We start from the raw sequence: 18,500 nt of genomic DNA, 5'->3' as shown, positions 1-18,500 counted from the left end.
AAGCCACGCCCCTAGCGCCCATTTGCGGCTGCGCGGACGCTGCTGTCAGTCACCACAGTCTCATAGCTTTCTCCCTGGCTTGGGATTGTAACGCCGGGTGCGCTAGCGCCGCAGGTAGCGGGCACGAGCCAGGAAGGACAGAGTCGGGGTGGCGGCCCGGGGAGGGTCGTGTGACCGAGGTTCTGGGACGGAAACCTCCCGGAGAGAGCAGATCGGAGTGTCCGGGAGGCTGCAGTTGAGGCAGCCATGGCGATTTTCAGTGTGTATGTGGTGAACAAAGCTGGCGGCCTGATTTACCAGTTGGACAGCTATGCACCTCGGGCCGAGGCCGAGAAAACCTTCAGCTACCCACTGGACCTGCTGCTCAAGCTGCACGACGAGCGGGTGTTGGTGGCCTTCGGCCAGCGCGACGGCATCCGGGGTGAGCCAGGCTCGGGGGCGGGGCCGGCGAGGGGCGGGGCCGGGGGCGGGGGCGCCTCTGATCCTTGGCCTCTGCTTTGCAGTGGGCCACGCCGTGCTGGCCATCAACGGCGTGGATGTGAATGGCAAGTACACGGCCGATGGCAAAGAGGTGCTGGAGTATCTGGGTAACCCTGCCAATTACCCTGTGTCCATTCGATTCGGCCGGCCCCGCCTCACCTCCAATGAGAAGCTCATGCTAGCCTCCATGTTCCACTCGTAAGACCCCTCGTGGTTTTTTTGTTCGTTTGTCTGTTCTCCCTAAGTCATCGAACCCATTGCCTTGCATATGCTTACCAAACGCCCTATCAGTGACCACACCCTCAGCCCCTCTTCCTTACCTTTCCGGTGCTCTTGTCCTGCACCTTTCTGTAGGCTGGTTAGGTTAACGTGCTTCTATGGGTATCCTCTGTAGGGGTAGTACGTCTTTTTCTACCTCTTAAGTGGTTGGTTCTGTTATCAAAAGAAAAGCTGATTTGAGTATATCTAAAGTTGTAGGTGAGATTGGATGGGGATGTGGTCTTTCGTGATCCAGCTTCTTATTTCAGCCATACTGTTTCATCATCTTTAAAGTAAATCAGTTGAATTAAGTATCTGTCCTTTAAAAATGGTTTCCAGAGTCTGGAGAGATGGCTTAGCGGTTAAGGCGCTTGCCTGCAAAGCCAAATGACCGGTTCGATTTCCCAGTACCCACTTAAGCCAGCTGCACAAGCATGTATCTGGAATTCATTTACAGTGGCTGGAAGCCCTGGCGCGACCATTCTCTCTCTCAAAGAAATAAAATAAAATATTTAAAATCTGAATAAGATGTGGTATTAGAAAAAAATGGCGCTTTTGTGCCTTAGGGGGCAGAGGTAGGAGGACTGCTGTGAGTTCAAGGCCACCCTGAGTCTACAGTGAATTCCAGGTCAATCTGGGCTAGAGGGAGACCCTACCTTGAAAACTAGAAAAATAAAAAGAGAAGTTGTTTCTGAGCTGGAGAGATGGCTTAGTGGCTAAAGCACTTGCCTGCGAAGACTAAGGACCCAGGTGCAATTTCCCACATACGTCAGGTGCACAAGGTAACACACGCACCTGGAGTTTGTTTGTAGTGGCTAGAGGCCCTGGCGTGTACATTTTCGATCTGCCTCTTTCTCCTGAGTAATTTAAAGCATCTCTGGAGAGATGGAGATGGCTCTGTTAGTAGAATGCTTGCCTAGCATATACAAAGCCCTGAGTTCTAGCCCTTGCACTATATAAAGCCAAGCAGGGTGGCCCACACCTGTAATCTGAGGAGGTTCAAGGTCATCATTAGTTATCTGAGACCCTGTCTCTTGTTTCTTTTGTCGAGGTAGGGTCTCACTGTAGCCCATGCTGACCTGGCACTTACTCTGTAGTCCCAAGCTGGCCTTGAACTCATGACATTCCTCCTACCTCTGCCTCCTGAGTGCTGAGATTAAAGGTGTTGCCACATCTGGTTGACACTCTCTTTTCCAAAAACCTTGACAGAGAAAGAGGAAGAGAGAATCTGCCTCTTAGTTATTTAAAAAACCTTTTCCAGGCTGGGGAGATGGTTCAGAGGTTAAAGGCACTTGCTTGCAAAGCCTGCTGGCCTGGGTTTGATTCCCTAGTACTGATATAAAGCCAGATGCACAAAGTGATGCATGCATCTGGAGATTGTAGCAAGAGGCCCTGGTGTGCCTATTGTCTCTTGCTCTCTTGAATAATGTGTGTGTGTGTTCCTTCTCAACTGTGGCATAAGATGTGCTGGTGTAGGCCTAGCCATGAACTAAGCATGCATGCATGCACATATTCCCCAGTGTTGATTTTTCCAACTTTTTCAATGTCAAATGTTTTGCAGTGAAATGTGTAACATGAGATGTATGCAAAGAGTCAAGTGAATTTGAGCTGGGTGTGGTGATGCACACCTTTAATCCCAGCACTCTGGAGGCAGAGGTAGGAGGATCGCCTCAAGTTTGAGTCCACCCTGAGACTACATAGTGAGTTCCAGGTCAGCCTGGGCTAGAAGGAGACCCTGCCTTAGGGTGGGGGGAGTCAAGTGAATTTGAAAGAGATTTTACAGTGCTGGCTAGCAGTTCACACTTCTCCTGACTGTCCCAGGCTACAAAGTGAACTTCTCAGCAGATAGGGTTACTAGTGGGAAAGTTTTGAGATGCTCCCTTCCCTTACAGAGCTGGGTACATTCTTGACTTTGCCTCCTTTGCATCCAGGCTCTTTGCCATTGGTTCCCAGCTGTCTCCTGAACAGGGAAGCTCAGGCATTGAGATGCTAGAGACAGACACATTCAAACTGCACTGCTTCCAGACACTGACAGGTACGTGTCTCCAGAGAGGCCAAAGGGATAGACGGGGCATGCTAGACCACGGGATTGACCAGAGGCAGCTTTGGTAAGCAAGAATAAAAGTGGTATCAGGTTTTCTGGAGACACTGTGACACTTCTGTTTATTTTGTGAATCCAAATGTCCCAGTATGCTCAGCCCTGGCTGTCCTGGGTTTGGATGAAACTCATCATGTTAAATTGCACACATTTTAGAAGGTGTAAATGTTTCAAATTTGAAAGCCAAATGGAAGTGGCCTTTGGATCCTATCATTGCTTCACTCCCTTGATGCAAATCATAGAAATTGCTTTTCCTCTCTGCCTAGCACTATTTCTGTTGAGAATTCCAAGTCTGAAAGTCTAGTCACTCAGTCACCTAGTGGCTGAGTAAAGTTATTTCATTTCTCTAGCCCATTCAGTATCCTATGTTATATCAAAGACAAAATTAAAATGGGCTTGTAATAGTGCTGGACAAAACTGAAATTGCTGCAAAAATGCAAGATGACATTGGATGCATTCTCTGTCCTTGGATGACATTCCTGGCTTTTCTCTAGGGATCAAGTTTGTGGTCCTGGCAGATCCTAGGCAAGCTGGAATAGATTCTCTTCTCCGAAAAATTTATGAGATTTATTCAGATTTTGCCCTCAAGAATCCATTCTATTCCCTGGAAATGCCCATCAGGTAGGTGGTCCCATTTCCCAGTTACTGAGCAAAACCTTGTGCTCCTCCCCAAAGTCAGTGAAGTGTACGAGTTTTATCTTTAAGCAAAGACGAGTGATTGGCCTTTGAGAACCCAGTGCTTCCTTGTAGTTCATGTCCCTCAAGTAGAATATTCACTGATCATCCCTAGGTTCCAAATAGTGACAGAGCTTGAGTTCTTACACTTGTTTCCTTGTTTTGGCGTAGGTGTGAACTGTTTGACCAGAACCTGAAGCTAGCTCTGGAGGTGGCAGAGAAGGCTGGGACTTTTGGACCTGGATCATAAGCTAACTCTGCAATGGACCTCTGAATTCTAAGAGATCCCGCAACAAGGGTTGTGCTGTTTCCATTCCAATGGAGATCCTGTTGCAGCAGCCTTGTTAGTATACTTGAAAAGTGGGAGAACACCAAGTTTGGTGACACCAGTTGATCCCTAAGCCAGAAAGCCATGCCTGCTTCCTTTCTGTATATATCGTCCTACTTCCCTGTGCTGTACAGATTTATTTATGGAGAAAGCCTGCCCATAATGCTATAATAAACACTCTTTTGTTCTACTAGTTGATGTCTTGATGATTTGGGAGAAAGGCATGAGGTGGTATGGAAATAGCAAAATGAGATGCTTTGTTCTGGTAGAAAACAAAACCCATAAGTGTTTACTGCATAAATGAACATGATCATTTGACTGACAAGCCTTGGATCTAGTCCCAAAATGGCTATTCCCTGGGAGGCTGAGATGCTGGTGGTAGTTGGACATTTGCCCATTCTCACTTCACCTATTACATCGGGAGATACATTCTGTTACAGGCAGAATTAAGCAAGGTACAAAATCTGTGCTTCCAGCAAAGTACAGCTTGGGATTTATGAATTTCTTCACAGCTGTGAATATTTTGCTGGGGTACACTGGAGATAGAAGACTGCTGAAAAGTTTTATATTTGGGATTTTGTTTTAAACACTTGTTTCTTCAGTGAGTATTATAGAACCAGACTGTCCATTCCAAGACGTCTTTTCTCTGATCACAAAGAACAAATGTCAGTATCTCTTATGATGGTGGGAAAAGGAGTTAATGAAAATAAACTTTTCACAAAATCTTTGCTTCAATGTTCCCAAGCAAAGGGCTGGAGAGATGGCTTAGCAGTTAAGGCACTTGCTGGCAAAGCCAAAGGACTCAGGTTCATTTCCCCAGTACCCACATAAAGCCAGAGGCACAAGATGGTGAACGCTCCTAGAGATGATTTGTAGTGGCTAAAAGCCGTGGTGTGCCCATTCTCTCTCAAATATTTAAAAACATAAAGTCCGCAAATAAATATATAAATAAAAATATTTTTTAAAAAACACATAAGGTCCCATCTAGGCATGATGGCACATGTGTTTAATCCCAGGACACAGGCAGTAGGGGTAGGAGGATTGCTATGAGTTTGAGGCCACCCTGAGACTACACAGTGAATTCCAGGCCAGTCTGGACCAGAGTGAAACCCTACCTTGAAAAACTAAAAAAAGGCAGGCATGGTGGCACATGCCTTTAATCCCATCACTTGGGAGGCAGAGGTAGGAGGATCACCATGAGTTCGAGGCCACACTGAGACTACACAACTACATAGCGAATTCCAGGTCGGCCTGGGCCAGAATGAGACCCTACCTTGAAAAACCAAAAAAAAAGTCACCATGTGAGTTTGGACGCATGCTTTCTGACCACCTATCAGTGAACTACTATTATACTGACCACCTTCATCAAGCCATTTCACCTGCCAGCAACCCAGTAGCTTTGTCTGTAAGATTTCCACTGAATTATACAGTGTTCAAATGAAAACTGAGCTTGAGCTCAAAGGCTCAAGCTATACTTCAGCTCTCTCATACCAGGAAAATGAAATGTTTCATTTGGAGTGGAAAGAGCTGGGTGATATTCTTGTTTTTGTGGTAGCATGTCAGTTTAGCCCAGGCCAACCTGGAACTCACTCTGTAGTCCTGGGCTGACCTTAAACCCACTACTTCAGCGTCCTGAGCCTAAGAGCACGTGATAAGAGTAATTTCTCAGGGAAAGCTGTCTCTAGCTTATAGCACCCCTTTTGAAAGAATGAGTCACTGTTTACTATCAAATCTCGTTTTTTAATCTATAACATGTCAACTTGCACCTCCTCCCCCACATACCTCCCTTGTGTACCCAGTGTATTGATGAGAGTGGCTGCCTCTCTTCCCTTGGGGTGATAGCTTTGCCCACTGTCAAGAGGCCTTAGGGCTGAGCAGAAGCCACAACATTAATGTCCTGCAGCCACAGGGACAGTCTCACCTCAGAGGGGGATAGATGGCATGGAAACAGGACCCAGGCTCAGGAGGGGGAAAAAATGGGTAACTAGACTCCCTACTACGGGAGTTTGTTTGTTTGAAGGTAGGAAATAGGAGCTGATGCGGTCCACAAAGGTTTTCACTTAAAAAAAGCAAAGATGGGCTGGAGCAAAGATCAGGGGAGCCTGGACCTCCTCAGCCGCTGATAACTTGTAGCACCGCTCTGGACAAGGGAGCTAGTGCAGACATGTTCCAGTTGCAGGTTCTGTGCTGGCTGGAACAGTCCCCTGTCCTTGCTGCATCCCACCAGGGAGCTTCAGGTGGAGATCCCCATCGCAGGTACTCTCTTCACTCAGCTTTCTTGGGTACTCGGCCCATCTTGGTGCGGATGTTTCGGAGCAGGAAGAAGGCAGCTGTGCTGGCTGCACAAATCACCTCAGCTACCCAGAAGGCTGTGCTCCAACTATAGTGCTTGGCAATGGTGCTGAAGGGTAGCCCAGCCAGAAAGCCACCCACTGCCAAGGAGAAAGGGAAAAACCTGAGCCACACAAGGATAAAGCCAGTGGGTTGGTTCCGTATCTAATAGGCCTGGGCACAAGGCATAGTGAAGCAAGGCAGCTACTGTAGAAGGTACCACTTACCATTGGCCATAAGCCCCACAATGGCATGAGAGGTGCCACATAAGTTGGGAGGAGCGCTCTCATTGGCTATGACTCCAAACAAGGCAATGGGACCGTAAGAGGAGAAACCAAACACAGCTCCCAACACTAGGATCCAGATCTGCAAGGGCAGTCGGGGAGGCATCAGTCACAAAGCCTACCTGCTGCATGCACATCGCTGCTAAAGGAGAGTGGCCCCCAGGAACAGACCAGTCAGGGGTACTCAGTGACCTTCCTCAACCCACTTCCCAGAACAAGTGACAGAATGGGTGCCAGAGAGCCAACCCAAGGCCTATGTGGGAAGGGACAAGAAGTACAGCCAACTCTCTGAGTTGGATGCTGGCTCAGAATTTATGCAAGCTGGATTGCTTTATAGGGGCAAAGCAGAGGGGCAGAACAAAAGTGAGACAGACCAGGAGGGAAACCAGAAATATCTTTAAGGCACCTCGTGCTCTGTAAAGCCCGTAAGTTCAGCGAGAGAGTGGAAAGCCGAAGTCCAGAGAGCTACATCCTAGAAGACCAGAAAGAAGAAAACCAGGCCCAAAGTGGAGGAGGGAAACCAAAATACAAAACACAAAGAGGAAATGAAGTATTAAAAAAAAAAAAAAAAAACTGAAAGGGAAATCGGAGAGGCAGAGAAAGGGCTGGCCCATGGTAGGCAGCCTTGGGAGAGAGAATCTTATTTTCTCTCCTCGTACCCTGCCGTTGCCTCTTCATACTTACCTTGGGAGAGTCACTGGTCACTGTTACCCGGAAGAGGTACATGGAAACCGTCATGCCAGCCATCATGAACAGCAGCAGCCCATGGCGAGGGTTCCCATACACAGACAGCCCTGCCTATGGATACAGTCAATACAGTCCCAGCCACATCAGGCCCTCAGAGCAGGGCAGAGCACCCCCACCCCTGGACTCTGACACAGCAGGGCCACTGCTGACAGGTCTTTGGCAATGCCATCACAGTTCTTGGCCCCAGGCAGCTCTGGGAGGCCCTGGGACCTGCTCATGTTCTGAGGCCAAATTCCACAACAACCCTTCCTCCACCTTAGTAGGGCAGGCATGGGACACGTGCTGAGAAGCTGCATGCAGTCCACTGCCACCCCCAGGCTTCCTGGAGCAGTGGAAAAGCCTACAGACTGGGGTTAAAGAGATTTTGGCTGTCCCTGCCATCAGTTAAAACTTTTTCCCCAGCAGCCTTATGTCCATATCCCTAGGGCAAGTAAAAGAAATCTGGAATCATCCCCACACCTCACCCAACTTAAACCTGAAGTGCTATCAGGCCCATATCCTGGGATTCCCACCTCTTCCTTCTAGTGCTTTTGCTCAGCTCACCTTTGCCATGGCCCGGTCTGACAAGTAGCCAGCTGCGATGCTGCCTATGAGGCCTCCAACTTCCAGAGCGCTCATGTAAGAACTGCCTGCATGGAGAGTTGTAGAAAGACTGAGAAAGGGTGTTTCAGATTGTGATTGCCCCACAATGGCTTATGGAGAGATACAGAGGCCCCAAGAGTGCCTATCCTTATTTATTTATTTGACAGTGACAGAGAGAGAAAGAGGCAGAGAGAGAATGGGCACGCCAGGGCTTCCATCCACTGCAAACGAACTCCAGACACATGTGCCCCCTTGTGCATCTGGCTAACGTGGGTCCTGGGGAATCGAGCCTTGAACCAGGGTCCTTAGGCTTCACAGGCAAGCGCTTAACCGCTAAGCCATCTCTCCAGCCCAGGTGTATTTCTTTAATCCCAGCACTCACAAGGCTGAGGAAGGAGGATCACTATGAGTTTGAAGCCTGCTTGGGTTATACAGTTTCAGGTCAGCCTGGACCAGAATGAGACCCCCACCTCGAAAAAAAGGAAAAAAAGGGCAGAGGGGCTTGGATTACTCATCCTTTGCACTGGTTCCTGGTTTTTGGCCCACTCCTGTCCTAGTACTCATCTTACCCACAAGGGCAGACTGTCCTTTTTCCTGGATGAGGAAGAACTGGCCCCAGTCTGTACAGCAGGTCTTTACTCCAAAAACCACAAGGTAGCCAGTGGAAAGCACCCATAGGTAGGGAGATAGCAGCAGCTCCTGTAGGGTACTCTCCTCCTTTGAAGAGCCTGGAGGTGGGGAAAGGCCAAGCAGGCCTCAGCTCTGCTTCTGCAACCCTGTCCCCACTGCACCCCACCATTCATTAACCAACCCTAGGGACAAAGTCCATGGGTACAACCGGGGTCAATGTGGTATCCCCTTGAGCTCGTCCTCCTCTCCCCAACTCTGCTGCAAACCTCAGTGAATGAATGGAACTGGGGGCTAGGGCACATGGAAGGAAGGCACTCAAACCACTTGAACTTGGGATGCTATCCAGGACAGGCAGGTCTATGCTGCCATGAGAAGGCTTAGGATATAATGTGAGTAGAATTTCACTTATTTCCCACCCAATGCCTATTGCCACTCCTTTCCCTACATCCACTGGCCAGCACAGGACAAGGCATAGGCTATTCCTCAACAAAATTTTCCCATGTGGAGGCTGAATGAAGGTGCTCCAGTGGTCGGCTTGGTGCAGGCTCACCCTTCTTGCCCTTTGAGGGGGTAGGGTCCAGGTTGCGGAGTCCAACATCAGCAGGTTCATTGTGGATGAGCAGTAGACAGAGGAAGGAGACAACCACACACAGAGCCCCAGACAAGGCCAGCGTGCTGCGCCAGCTGTAGCTCTGGGCAAGGATGGTTGCCAGGATAGGGCCTAGCCCTCCAGCCAAGTTCATACTGGTCGACAGAACAGCCCACCAAGTGCCAAACTGGGATGGCTCAAACCACTGTGAGGCAGAAGGGGCAGAGTAGGTGCCTGGTCTATAGCCCACATTGAGGGAGGGGCTCACGAGGGGCAGATGCAGAATCTCACATTACAGGAATGAGGGAGAGGGTGCAGTTACTTGGCAGGGTCACTTCCCTCATCTGCCACCTGATCCCACCACTCCTAAAATATCTTGGCAAGCAGTAGGAGCTGGCAGAGAACTCCTGAGGAACCTGCTGTGGGTTAGGTACAGAGGGGAGTGGATAAAAGGGGGCGCTCCCAAATTCTCATTCGGTAAATAACTCCAACCATTCTAGAAAGGCTTGTTTATATGCACTCACCTTCCGTAGGATCTTCCCACAGGGGGGCCAGCCCAGTCCCTGTGCCAGGCCATTAAGGAACCAAAGCGCAGCGAAGACAGACACCATGGAGCTCCAGGAAAAGACTATGTTAACTAAGCCGACCAGGAGTAGCCCAGAGGAGAAGAGCCAGCGAGCACTCATCTGGTCGGACAGCACCCCGCTCACAAACTTGCTGATGGCATAGGCTGCTGACTGGCTGCTGGTGATGAGCCCTGCAGTGGAGGGGAGCAGGGAGTAGGACACCTGCGGGGTTAGGAGCAGGGCAGAGGCACAGGAGGGGTGGAGGAAGGCAAGGGGTCAGGCGTGTACAGGTGCCGGCAGAGTAAGGTGGGTTCCTTCCCAGAGAAACAGGAGGACCTGTGCTGCACATGACTCTTTTCTGTTTGTTTGTTTTCAAGGTAGGGTTTCACTGTAGTCCAGGCTGACCTGGAATTTACTATGTAGTCTCAGGGTGGCTTCGAACTCATGGTGATCCACCTACCTCTGCCTCCCAAGTGCAGGGATTAAAGGCGAGCGCTACCACGCCTGGCGCATCTGACTCTCTTGAAGGGCCTGCTGCCTTGGCTAGCTCTCCTGCCTGCCACATCTACGCACCATAGCCCCAGGAATGACCTGTGACTTCTCAGCCTCCTGGAGAATTCTACTGCAGGAGTCTGGACAAGGGAAATGTTTCCTTCCCTAAGAATTGCATATGCCTGGTTTCCCATCTCACCCTACATGCCAACCTAAGGCCTCTAGCAGTTCTGTTGCCTCCCCTCTGAACATGAGTGAAAGGCTCAAGCTTGTAATCAGAAATCTTACTCTTCCTGGCGGGAAGCGTGCCGGGCCACATCAAATCATGGTGCCTGCTTCTCCATGCTCCCCGTGTCGCTCACCCGCAGCTTCAGCATGCCCACCACACAGGGTGAAAACCTTGCTCAGAACCTCCCACCCCACCCCCAGACACACTCAACATGAGCAGTGCTTCTGAAGTCACATGTGGGTCACAGGCATCCGCTCATCAGTTGTGAAGCAGCCCGCCTCAGTCCTTCACCCACACCCGTGCACATGAACCTCGGAGCCTCTGCATCCGGCTCGTGCTGCTGTGCAGGTCCTCCATGCATTCTGCATGCCTGCACATAACCACACTGCCCAGTCAGTCTCTTCCACCACCCTACCCTTACAGAACTCACCCAGATCATCCTTGTCCAGTGAGATCTCTTCCACCAATGACGGCATAACAAAGGAGAAGGTCTTGCGGTTGAAGTAATACAGGCTGTAGCCCCCAAACATGGCCGCAAAGATGACGGTGCGGTAATAGCCATAGCCTTGGGCTGCCATGGTGGAAATGAGTCGGCTCTGCCAGCCAAGTCACAGCACCTCTGACCACAGCCTCTTCGCTGCTCCTGCCTGCTGCCTTCTCAGTGCCCAGATCTGCTGAGTTGGTTTTTCTTACGCTCCCTCCTCCACCCAGGCTCCCTTTATAGCTGCCTTCTGGATAATCATTAACCCCAGGGTGGCAACGAGGGAACCTAGTGTCCTGAGGGAGACAAGAAAACAGGAAATTGTTGAAACCAAACTGTGGGGGCTGGGGGAATCCTAAGAGGGGCTATATGTGTAAATCTGGCCAGCACTCTCTGTGTCCCCAGGATTTCTGCCTTTCTCTCCTTTTCCATGTTCTCCTGCCAGAGAAACCAACTGTGATTAAGAGTTCAACATAATTACTTTTGTCAGAATGAGCCCAGGGGAGGCCAAGGTAGGATGAACAGAGGTGCCCTCTCTATGTGGCCCAACTGCCTCAGTCACTGAACCTTATTCACTCAAAGATCTACTGAGGGCCTCCTGGTTACCAGGCATTACAAATCACCAGTTTCTTTCACTTTCAGTCAGTCGCAAACCGGTGCTACCCTAACTACTCCATCTCCAAGCTTTCCACAGGTGACCTCACCAACATTTAGCACATGATGGTGTGTAACTTTCCGGGTTTAGCTGTCCCCGCCCCATCCTCAGGGGTTATATTCAAAGACCTCAAGACAGTACTGAACTCTGTACAATACTTAACATATAACAATTTGACTTAACTTATAAAGCACTGTAAAAATTAATAAACAGAGCCGGGCGTGGTGGCGCATGCCTTTAATCTTAACACTTGGGATGCAGAGGTAGGAGGATCGCTATGAGTTCCAGGGCATCCTGAGATTACATAGTGAATTCGAGGTCAGCCTGGGCTAAAGCGAGACAGACCCTATCTCGAAAAAACAAAACAAAAAACAAACATATATATATATATATATATAAAATGGACAATTGGAATAATATATTGCAATAAAATTACTCAAAGACCACTGTTTATTTTTGGAATTTCCCATTGAGATTGACCCCGGTAAGTGAAATGGAAAACAAATGGACAAGAGAGGACTGCTGTAGTTGCAGAACTTTTGCAGGGGCAATCTCCCCACTTCACCCAACAGTGTCATCCATAAAGCGCCCTAAGGAAGGGTTGAGATCTTGATGGGGGGGCTTGGACCACTGTCCTTGAGTCCCATTACCCGGCGACGTCAGTCTGGGCTTCCGTCCGGCTGGGGTTTGCCGGGGTCTGGGCGGCGTGTGGGCCGCAGGGTGCGCGGGCGGCTCGGGGCCCGAGTGCGGAAGCGCCCAGTCCCGGGCCCGGCCGCATGCCGCGGTCTCGCCGCTCGGCTGAGCAGCCTGCGGAGCGGAGGGCGTGGGCGCCGGCGGAGCCGCGGCCGCACAGAGCCTGGCAGCCTCTCTCCCGGCGGCCTGCAGGGGCCGCGGGGCGGCGACAACCGGGAGGACACCTGCCCAGACCTCGCGTCTTCCAGCCTCCCAGGACGCCCGACTCCCGGGCTGCGAACCAGGAGCCTCAGGAAATGTCCCTCGTCCCGGAAGGACAGGCCTAGCTGGTGTCAGAAGTCGGGGCTCGCAAACCAGGGAGCCCGAGGGCCTGAGACTCCCCCTCCGGCCCCGCCCTAGAAAACCGCCCTCCCTCGCACACCTCGCCCTACCTGGACGGAGGCGGGAACCCGTTAGCAGGGGCGGGCCGGGACGAGGGGGGCGCGCATGCGCCGCGTGGGCGGGGCCTCGGCCGGGCGGCGGCGGCGGCGGCGGCGGCGGCGGCGGCGGCGGGCGGGCTCGAGGCGGGCGCTTGGTTTGGTTGTGCCTTGAGGGTGATGATGCCCCTTAGGGGTGGGCCGATTACATTGAACAAGGAAATTTCGAGTGCGTGCGTCCTAGTAACACACACGTGCAGGAAAGTAACTAATCATTCCTGAGTTATAGTCTCGAAGCAGTCTTGTAGCGATTTCTTTTTTCTTTTCTTTGTTTTTTCGAAGTACGTTCTCACTGTAGCCGGGGCTGACCGAGAACTCACTCTGTCGTCCCAAGGCTAGCCTCAAACTTTCATATTTACGTATGTAGGAAATGCATGCAGTCTTCCTTACAAATTTGGAATTTTAGCTCGTGGTGGCACTGTTGGGGGTAGAGATAAAACAGTATCATTTTGGAGGCCAGACTTGCTTCAAACTCCTGAAGATCCTCCTGCCTTTACCTCCTAAATGCGCATGTGTCATCACACTTGGTTTAGACTAATTCTTCAATCCACTATATTAAAAAAAAAAAAAAACCAACACCAACAAAAAAACCACTGGGCTGGAGGGATTTAAGGCGTTTGTTTGCAAACCCAAAAGACCCAGGTTCAATTCCCCAGGACCCACGTAAACCAGATGCACAAGGGGGCGCACACGTCTGGAGTTTGTTTGCAGTGGCTGGAACCCTGGCGCGCCCATTTTCTCTCTCTCCCTCTTTCTCTCTGTCAAATAAACAAATAAATAAATTTAAAATATTTTATTTTTATTTGAGAGAGAGGGAAAGAGAAAGAACAAGAGAATGGAAGTGCCAGGGCCCCAGCCACTGCAAAGGAACTCCAGATGCATGTGCCTTATGGTGGGTGAACCACATCTTGACCTTAGTTATGTGTACCTCTTGCCCTGTATTTAAACCTAAACCTTATCTGGACATGGTGGTACATGCCTTTAATCCCAACACTCGAGAGGCAGAGCTAGGAGGATCACTGAGTTTGAGGCCATCCTGAGGCTTCATAGCGACTTCCAGGTCAACCTGAGCTAGAGTGAGACCCTACCTCAAAAAAAAAAAAAAGAAGAAGAAGAAGAAGAAAAAGAAGCCCCCCGTGGTGGTGTATGCCTTTAATCCCAGCATTCAGGAGGCAGAGATAGGATGGCCATGAGTTCGAGGCCACTCTGAGACGCCATAATGAATTCCAGGTCAGCCTGGACTAGAGTGAAACTCTACCTCAAAAAAAGAAAAAGAAAAAGAAGGGGGGTAAAAAAGAAGATGGACTTGGGGATCACTGGACTTCATTTGTACTGCTTCTCAGTAGTGCCACACAGAATAAATCTTTCTCTGCTTTCCATTGTTGTCTAATTGGTCTGTTGAGAACAGCTGGTTAAGCCTACCTTGATTGGGCTGCTAGGGTGACCTTAACAACTCCAGTAACAGGAGTATTTTTTTTTTTTTTTTTTGAGGTAGTCCCAGGCTGGCTTTGAACTCAGAGATTCTCCTATCTGTGCCTATCAAATACTGGAATTAAAGGCGTGTGCCACCATGCTTAGCTACAGGAAAAATAGGAATAAAGATACCATTAACTAATTACATTGAACTTATCCTGGCCATAAATAAAGCAGGTGAAACAACCTAACGCAGGGCAAGTTTTGAGATAGATGAAAAGTACTTGTTAAGGCATGGAGGAAATGGCACATGCTTGAAATGTCAATGTTTAGCAAGTGATGGCAGGAGGATCAGAAGTTCAAAGTCATCCTCAGCTCTGTAATGAAGTTATCCTGGGCTACATAAGAACTTGCCCACACCCCAAAAAAGTTCTTGTTGATTCTAGATTGGTTGAATTGTAATAAAAATCTAGAGGGAGGGAATTACCATGGGATATATTTTATAATCATGAAAAATGTTAATAAAAATTTAAAAAAAAATCTAATGTCCCTATCACTGTCCTCTGGGAGCTTTTGTTTCAGTTTATCTTTTTTTTTTGGGTGGGAGGGGGCGGGTGTTGAGGTAGGGTCTCACTCTAGCCCAGGCTGGCCTGGAATTCACTCTATAGTCTCAGGGTAGCCTTGAACTCATGGCAATCCTCCTACCTTGGCCTCCCAAGTGCTGGGATTAAAGGCATGTGCTCCCACGCCCAGCTAAAAGAGATTCTTTTCTTTTCCTTTTTTGAGATAGGGTCTCACTCTAGTCCAGGCTGACCTGGCATTCACTATGGAGTCTCAGGGTGGCCTCAAACTTGCAGTGATCCTCCTACCTCTGCCTTCTGAGTGCTGGGATTAAAGGTGTGCGACACCATGCCCGCCTTCTTTTTTTCTTTTTTTTTGTTTTTAGTTTTTTGAGGTAGGGTCTCACTCTAGCCCAGGCTGACCTGGAATTCACTACAGAGTCTCAGGGTGGCCTTGAACTCACGGTGATCCTCCTACCTCTGCCTCCCAAGTGCTGGGATTAAAGGCGTGCGTTCTTTTTTCTTTTTAAGCGAGAGAGAGAGAGGGGTGGGGGCGGAGAATGGGAACTCCAGCCACTGCAAACGAACTCCAGATGCATGTGTCCGAACTCCAGATGCATGTGTCCCCTTGTGCATCTGGCTTACATGGGTCCTGGAGAATCAAACCTGAGTCCTTTGGCTTTGCAGGCAGGCTTTAACCGGTATGCCATTTCTCCAGCCCCTTCTTTTCTTTTTTTTTTTTCTTTTTAAGTTTTTATGCCAACTAATGCAATAGCAGTGTGTCCTTTTTTTTCTCTTGGTTTCTTTATGGTAGGGTCTCGCTCGCCTCGCTCTAGTCTAGGCTGACCTGAAATTCAGTACGTAGCCTAAAGGTGGCCTCAAACTCCCAGCTATCTTCTTACCTCTGCCTCTTGAATGCTGGGATTAAAGACGTGTGCCACCACGCATGGCACGGTATGTCTATTATTGTAGGCCTGCTCCATTAGAGGGAATACAAGCTGGTACTGAAAACCTATTCAAAAGCTTATGGTGGGGAAGTCATAAGCCCTAGAGGAGTAACGCCTGCTATCTGGCTAAATGCATATATTATGCCCCAAACTGCTCTGTAAGCACTACCACGAAAAACCAAAACAAACAAAAACACGCCACCCCTAGTGCTGAGAAGGAACAGTGAGTGTTCAGCACTGAAACATCTCTATCACACCCTTTGAAGGCTCAGGGTCCCTTGCAGAAGTGGTGGAAAGATGTAAGAGCCAAAGGAAGGGGATGACTGTTTACAATGCAATCTTCCAGACACAAAATGGCTTTGATACTCATGACCTCACTGTGCCCGGCACTACCTACACAAGACCTTCATATTAAGAGGAAAAGATGACATTAAAATAGAAGAGAGACTAATTGTAAAGAAGGGATTCAATTGAGTAGTTTTGAGAAGGGTAGAATGGGATTATTATTTTGATTTTTGGTTTTTGGTGGTAGGTCCTCACTCTGGCCCAGGCTGACCTGGAATTCATTATGTAGTCTCAGGGTGACCTCAAACTCATGGTGATCCTACCTCTGCCTCCTGAGTACTGGAATTAAAGGCGTGCACCACTACGTCCGGCTTTAGAATGAGATTTATATTCGTGGAAGATAGCACTAAAGAGCTGTCAGAATATTTAAAGGGAGGGAGCTGGGGAGATGACTCTGCAGCTAAAGGTGCTTGCTTACAATGCTTGATGGTCTGAGTTCTATTTCCCAGTACTTACCCACATAAAGCCAAATGCACAAAGTGGTACATGCACCTGGAGTACATTTAAAGTGACAAGAGGCCTTGAAATGCTCACTTTTTCTCTTTTTGCAAATAAGTAAACATAAAATATTAAGTACGCCTTTAACCCCAGCATCCGGGAGGCAGAGGTAGGAGAATTGCTGTGAGTTCAAGGCTACCCTAAGACTATATTGTGGATTACAGGTCAGCCTGGGCTAGAGCAAGACCCTACCTCAAAAAAAAAAATTTTTTTTAAGATATTTTGAGGTAGACAAAATACATGCACTAAGCCTCTACTACACAGGAACTCCAGATGCATGCACCAGTTTGTTTTGCTTCATATGACTATTGGGGAATCAAACCCAGGCCAGCAGGATTAGCACTCTTTTAAACTGCTGAATCATCTCGCCAGTCTTATTTTTTCTTAACATTTTATTTGAGGAAGAGGGAGAGAATGGGCGTGTCAGGGCCACTGCAGACAAAATCCAGACACATGTGCCCCTTGTGTATCTGGCTTATGTGGGTCTTGAAAGAGTCTAACCAGGATCCTTTGGCTTTGCAGGCAAATGCCTTAACTGCCAAACCATCTCTCCAGCCCTCTTTCTTATTTGCACATTTGTGTGTGTGTGGGTGCGGGGGGGGGGCACACATCAGGGTCTCTTGCCACCTGGAAATGCCTGACTTTACATAGGCAGCTAGGGCTTTGCAAGACTAGCAGGCTCTACGAGCAAGCACCTTAAATTGCTGAGTCACCTCTTTATCCCAAGGATTTCTTTAAAAATATTCCCAATATTGGAGATTGTTATGAAAAGACTCCTGCATGATAGCCAAGGAGTCTACCACTGTGCTACAACCCCAACCTCCCCACGCTATGATGGTTTGAACGCAAGATGGTCCCCATCGCCTCATGTATTTGTAAGTAAGCCTCATGCTTGATCTTCAGCTGGCGCAGCCTTAGAGGAAGTGTGTTGCTGGGGGTGGGCATGGAGGTTTAATACTCCACTGGGTGGTCATACTTTTGCTCATTCATGCTACCATCTCCTTGCTGATGTGACAATGTGAGTCAGCTTCCTGCTCATGTCTTGTTTTCCCCACCATAATGAAACTGGAAAACAAAAGCCAGGCATGGTGCTGCAAATCTTTAATCCCAGCATTTGGAAGCAGAGGTAGGAGGATCACCATGAGTTCAAGGCCACCCTGAGAAGAGTGAATTCCAGGTCAGCCTGAGCTAGAGCAAGTCCCTACCTATTAAAAAAAAAATCTAGAAAACAAGGGCCAGAGAGATGGCTTAGCAGTTAAGGAAGGCACTTGCTTGCAAACCCCAAAGGACCCAGGTTTGATTCCCCATGTAAGCCAGATGCAAAAGGTGGTACATACTTTTGGAGTTTGTTTGCAGTGGCTAGAGACCCCAAAGTACCCATTCTCTCTTAAATAAATCTATATATGTATATATAAATATGTATATTAATATATATATATATATATATATATATATATATATATTGTTGTTTTTCGAGATAGGGTCTCACTCTAGCCCAGGCTGACCTGGAATTCACTATGGAGTCTCAGGGTGGCCTCGAACTCACAGCGATCCTGAGTGCTGGGATTAAAGGCGTGTGCCACCATGCCTGGCTCTAAAAATATTTTTTTTTTTTTGTTCCTAAGTTTTATTCATGAATTCATACAAAATATTCCAGACCTCCTCCTCTTCTTCATCCTGGTTAATCTGGAAGTAACGCAATTCATAACTCTCTTTGCTGTTAGCAACTACGCGTAACCAATCACGTAGGTTATTCTTCTTCAAATATTTTTTGGTGAGATATTTCAAATACCTTTTGGAAAAAGGCACCTCGGATGTTACGGTGATCTTGCTCTTGCTCCTCTCGATGGTTACAACCCCTCCACCAAGGTTCCCAGCCTTTCCGTTCACTTTGATTCTCTCTTGGAGGAACTGCTCGAAATTGGCAGCATCCATGATTCCATCTTCTACAGGGTGGGTGCAGTTGAGGGTAAACTTCAGAACCTGCTTCTTTTTTTTGCCCCCCTTCGCCACAAGCTTTTTCACAGGCGCCATGGCAGCAGCGGAGGCAGAAAGGCTAAAAATATTTTTTAAAAAAATGTAAAACAAGCCAGGCATGGTGGCACACTTTTAATTGCAGCACTTGGGAGGCAGAGGTAGGATT

At 48.6% G+C, this 18,500-nt stretch overlaps 3 protein-coding genes across 7 annotated transcripts; 1 reads left to right on the top strand and 2 right to left on the bottom strand.

Annotated features, from left to right (window-relative positions):
* The first annotated feature begins 17 nt into the window (after positions 1 to 17).
* Positions 18 to 4,032, top strand: Trappc4 (trafficking protein particle complex subunit 4). Of its 2 annotated transcripts, XM_004667383.3 has the most exons (5): positions 22 to 421; positions 504 to 678; positions 2,670 to 2,773; positions 3,331 to 3,457; positions 3,683 to 4,032. In XM_004667383.3, exons 1-5 carry the CDS (start codon positions 247 to 249, stop codon positions 3,759 to 3,761), a joined length of 660 nt encoding a protein of 219 aa, XP_004667440.1. In that variant the 5' UTR covers positions 22 to 246; the 3' UTR covers positions 3,762 to 4,032. The 2 variants fall into 2 exon arrangements, with proteins under 2 accessions (XP_045001540.1, XP_004667440.1); XM_045145605.1 differs by lacking the exons at positions 504 to 678; positions 2,670 to 2,773 and having other exon boundaries at positions 18 to 421.
* A 1,526-nt stretch (positions 4,033 to 5,558) lies between these two features.
* Slc37a4 (solute carrier family 37 member 4) lies at positions 5,559 to 12,596 on the bottom strand. 4 transcript variants are annotated; one of them, XM_045146187.1, is made up of 10 exons: positions 12,550 to 12,596; positions 10,720 to 11,066; positions 9,527 to 9,759; positions 8,964 to 9,207; positions 8,353 to 8,511; positions 7,745 to 7,830; positions 7,139 to 7,252; positions 6,861 to 6,926; positions 6,398 to 6,536; positions 5,559 to 6,271 (listed from the first exon to the last, which is right to left on the bottom strand). In XM_045146187.1, the coding sequence occupies exons 2-10, from the start codon at positions 10,865 to 10,867 to the stop codon at positions 6,105 to 6,107; spliced, it is 1,356 nt and encodes a 451-aa protein (XP_045002122.1). In that variant the 5' UTR covers positions 10,868 to 11,066; positions 12,550 to 12,596; the 3' UTR covers positions 5,559 to 6,104. The 4 variants fall into 4 exon arrangements, with proteins under 4 accessions (XP_045002122.1, XP_045002123.1, XP_004667439.2 ...); XM_045146188.1 differs by lacking the exon at positions 12,550 to 12,596 and adding an exon at positions 12,076 to 12,169; XM_004667382.3 differs by lacking the exon at positions 12,550 to 12,596 and having other exon boundaries at positions 10,720 to 11,098.
* A 5,417-nt stretch (positions 12,597 to 18,013) lies between these two features.
* LOC123459511 (60S ribosomal protein L22-like) lies at positions 18,014 to 18,397 on the bottom strand (the record flags this gene model as incomplete). Its single annotated transcript, XM_045146182.1, has 1 exon — positions 18,014 to 18,397. A coding segment is annotated over exon 1 (378 nt), but the record flags the coding sequence as incomplete, so codon positions are not given.
* Positions 18,398 to 18,500: the final 103 nt, after the last annotated feature.

Source organism: Jaculus jaculus, chromosome 3 (assembly GCF_020740685.1).
Source record: "Jaculus jaculus isolate mJacJac1 chromosome 3, mJacJac1.mat.Y.cur, whole genome shotgun sequence".
In the NCBI taxonomy this organism is placed as follows: domain Eukaryota; kingdom Metazoa; phylum Chordata; class Mammalia; order Rodentia; family Dipodidae; genus Jaculus; species Jaculus jaculus.
Note: the sequence above shows the minus strand (reverse complement) of the source record. Positions and strands in the feature narration are given on the sequence as shown.